The sequence below is a fragment of the Nothoprocta perdicaria genome, unplaced genomic scaffold (assembly GCF_003342845.1).
Source record: "Nothoprocta perdicaria isolate Ctin4 unplaced genomic scaffold, notPer1 scaffold_251, whole genome shotgun sequence".
NCBI classification, from domain to species: domain Eukaryota; kingdom Metazoa; phylum Chordata; class Aves; order Tinamiformes; family Tinamidae; genus Nothoprocta; species Nothoprocta perdicaria.
Genome location: NW_020455479.1, coordinates 807,185 through 810,544, shown reverse-complemented (window position 1 = coordinate 810,544; position 3,360 = coordinate 807,185). Strand labels below are relative to the sequence as shown.

Below are 3,360 nucleotides of genomic sequence, written 5' to 3'. Positions count from 1 at the left end.
GGTCGCCGCGCTGGCCCTCGTCGCCTACGGGCGCCGCCGGTGCAAGGGCAGGGGGTACCAGGCGCTGGGGGACGGCGAGGGGCGCCGTGACAGCGGCGTCACCGGGGACGGGCCCCAGGAGGAGGCGGCCGCGTGAGCGCGCGCCCGCGTATATCTATTTGCATAGATATACAGGCACACGCCGAGAGGCACGGAGCGGCTTTATTTCGCGGCCGGCGACTACTTGCATAGGCGACACAGCATTAAAAAACATGTATGGTAATAAAAAAAAAAAAAGGTTATCAAAAAGTAAGGCTGCCCCGTGGCGAAGGCGTCGGGGCGGCAGCCGGGGCTGGGGCCCCTTGCCCGCGCTCCCGCCCCGCTGCTGGGCTCGCCAGCGCTTTGCAACGCTCCAGCGCTGCTGCCTTGGCCGTGGGCACGGGCGATGCAGCGGCGGCCGCCTGCACTGCCCCAAATCGGGGGGTTCCCTGGGGGAAAACGGATTTTCTGCTGCTTTTTGCTGTTTTGCCTCCCCCGCGCGAGGTAGAAGAGCCCCCCGAGGCGCCGCCAGCGCAGCCACACAGACGGACAGAGACGAGGGACGGGACGGGCGGCACAGAGACAGCGARCGTCCCCCCGCCAGCCGTTTATTGTCCCCTCCGGCGGGGCGGCACCGCGCGCACGGGGACGGGCAGCGGGCCAAGGACRGACGACGACGATGACGACGACGACACAACGTTTTACAGCAGGACGTGGCCTCCCCGCGCGCCCCCCGCCCTCCTCCTCGCTGCCCGCGGCGGCCCCGGCCAGGACACGGCGGGACAAATTCAACATGGAAAGGGGAAAAAACCCGGAGGGGACAAATCCAGAGGGGGTGACCTCGAAGGGAACGACTGGGGATGAGAGGGGGGCTGCAGGCTCTGCCTTCCCCCCCGGCACGTGGGCGGCCCTGGGGGCCAGGATGCACCGTGGGGCACGGGGGGGACAGGGCCCGAGGGCAGCGGGGCAGGGGGCTCAGCGCCAGGCTCGGGCCCCGGCGCCGCCACCCCTATAGACGTGTACACAACAGACCCCCAAAGATGAGGTATATAAAACGCAAGGCGGGGAGGCCCCCGTACGAACGGTTCAGAGAACCCACTGCGGGACGGGCGGCACGCGGGGCACCCGTGGGCACCCGCCGCCACCRCCGACGTCTTGCGCCGGCCCCTGCGCGACACGGGGACGCGGCGGCCCCACAGGGCACAGCTGGAGACACGGCCACACGGGGCAGGGGCTGGGCACGGGCACACACGGGCCGCGACGGACGGACAGACGGACAGGGCACCCCCCGCTCCATGGACACAGGAGACCAGCCGGGAGGCGCCGGACAGGACGAACGAACCAACGAACAGACGAGTGCGGGACGAGTCCGGGCCACGGCGAGGGGGCGTYGAGTCCCATGGGAGCTGAGGAGCAGAGCCGGAGAGAGGGCCGGGGCCGGGCCGGCACGTCCTGGCGCTGGGGAGGGACGGGAAGGGCTGGCCCGGCCCCGGCGCCTCTCCGGCTCCTGCCACGACAGCGGTGGGCGACGGGACACGGCGGCCCCAAGCTGGCTCGAATCCTCCCGGCTCCTGCGGCGCTGACAGAGCGGCCCTCACAAGGCCGGATCCCACGGRGCCGCGCGGCTCCCTCGCTGCCACCACAGAGGCCGCTTCCAGACTTCACTCGCCCTCCCGGAGCTCAGGGCCAAGCCAAACTCCAGGGCAGGGAAGGCGCTGTCCAAAAGGACCTTCTCCCAGTCCCAGCATGGGGCTGCTCCCACTGACTGAGCACCAGGGACGGGAGCTCTCCAGCTCCTCCACACTAAGCTCCAGCCAGGCTTCTCGGACACCTTTGTCCTTGGAGTATCAGGGCAGGAGAGGAGCAGAGAGCCAGGGCACGGGGAGGCAGAGGCAGGTACCTGGGGCCGATGGACAGCAGCAGCTCGGCCCCTTCCTCGCCTCCCCAGCGCAGTCTCAGTCCTTGTCCTGGGCCAAGCTCTCCTCGGTGATGCCCTGCGCCGCGAGCTCGGCCAGCACGTTGTCCAGGTAGTTGCCGTCGGGGTAGCCGTGGCCCGTGAGGTTGGAGCCGAACTCCGTCTTGTGGTGGATCTCGTTCCAGATCACCGTGTCCGACTCGCCYGTGGTGCTCGAGGTCCCGATGGCRAAGATGAGGCGCCGGTCCCAGGCCACCAGCAGCAGCTTCAGTACCTGGGGGACGGAGACGGGACAGGCCGCAGAGTCAACGTGTGCTGAGCACAAGGAGCCCAGCGCCCACGGGAGGCCAGGCCCAGGGGGCTCCTATGGAATCCCAAGGCACCCCAKGCTGCGCACGAACCACCTGAAGCTCCAGCCTCTGCATCCCAGCGCAGAGGCAGGGGAGGGACAAGGGRGAAGCAGTGAGCACGGAATGGGGACCGGGCGGGTGAGGAAGGATCAGGATGGTGTTTCGGACACCAGCACGGGTTCCCAGAGGGGATGATGGTCCCTCACCGAAAAGCCAGGGGCAGAGGCACACGGTAACCTCAGGCCTCCTGCAATCCAAGCCGCAGAGGCGCGAGGCACGAAGCGGCACCCACACAAGCCCAGGGCGCTTCTCCCTGTCCCCCCACGTCATCTGCTCTATCCCTTCAACACCCCCTCGAACGTGTCTCCGACAGCCCGGGAGCCCCTCTCACCTTCCTGCCCTTCTCACTGTCCGGCAGGTAGCAGTGCCGCGGGAAGCCGCGGGCCGTGAAGTTTTTCCCAGGGTTCGGGTGCTCCGGTCCCTGCAGCACGCGAAGCGGGAGAGAAACTAAGAGCTCCGGAGTGCAGCAATGCTGCCCGTGCCAAGCCAGGCGCCCGGCTCGCGCCCGGCACGCGGCTCGCGCTGCCCCGCGCTCGCTGCCCGCCGCGCACCTGCACGCCCGGCGGGATGTTGTAGATGATGCGGATGGTTTTGCAGTCGGCGTGGCCGGGCAGCGCGTGCGGGATGAGGTGATACTCCATCTTCCCGGGCGGCTGCGTGCCCGTCTTCACCCCGTAGATGGTTTTGCAGGTCGGGCACTGCAGGCTCCCGTCCTGCGGCGGGCGGGGAGGAAAGAAAAGAGGGGAAAAGGTGGAATCAGGAGCGCCCGGCATCGCCCCAGCCCGGCACGTCCCTGAGCAGGGCTGAGCGTCGCTCCCATTACCAAAACACGTTCATTTCCAACCGGCGCAGCAAGCAGCGGGCAGCGCTGGCAGCAGCACTGCTGCAAACCGGCTTTAACCAAACACCCGAGGTTCGCGTTTCTCTTCCTGATCCATCCCATCACTTTCCTCACAGTTTCTATTTGTTTTCCTTTTTGCAAATAGAGGAAAACATTTCCCTTTTTTTTTTTTTTTT

The 3,360-nt window shown here is 67.4% G+C and overlaps 2 protein-coding genes across 2 annotated transcripts in view; one reads left to right on the top strand and one right to left on the bottom strand.

The window, feature by feature from the left end:
* The window catches only part of MPEG1 (macrophage expressed 1), a 2,806-nt gene extending 2,105 nt beyond the window's left edge, over positions 1-701 (top strand). The window contains exon 2 of the mRNA XM_026040243.1: positions 523-701. Coding sequence (XP_025896028.1) covers positions 523-701 — 179 coding nt within the window. The remainder of the gene's footprint in view (positions 1-522) is intronic.
* An 816-nt stretch (positions 702-1,517) lies between these two features.
* The window catches only part of DTX4 (deltex E3 ubiquitin ligase 4), a gene marked incomplete at its 5' end in the record, with an annotated part of 3,604 nt that continues 1,761 nt past the window's right edge, over positions 1,518-3,360 (bottom strand). The window contains 3 exons of the mRNA XM_026040242.1: positions 1,518-2,207; positions 2,675-2,764; positions 2,895-3,056. Coding sequence (XP_025896027.1) covers positions 1,974-2,207; positions 2,675-2,764; positions 2,895-3,056 — 486 coding nt within the window. The remainder of the gene's footprint in view (positions 2,208-2,674; positions 2,765-2,894; positions 3,057-3,360) is intronic.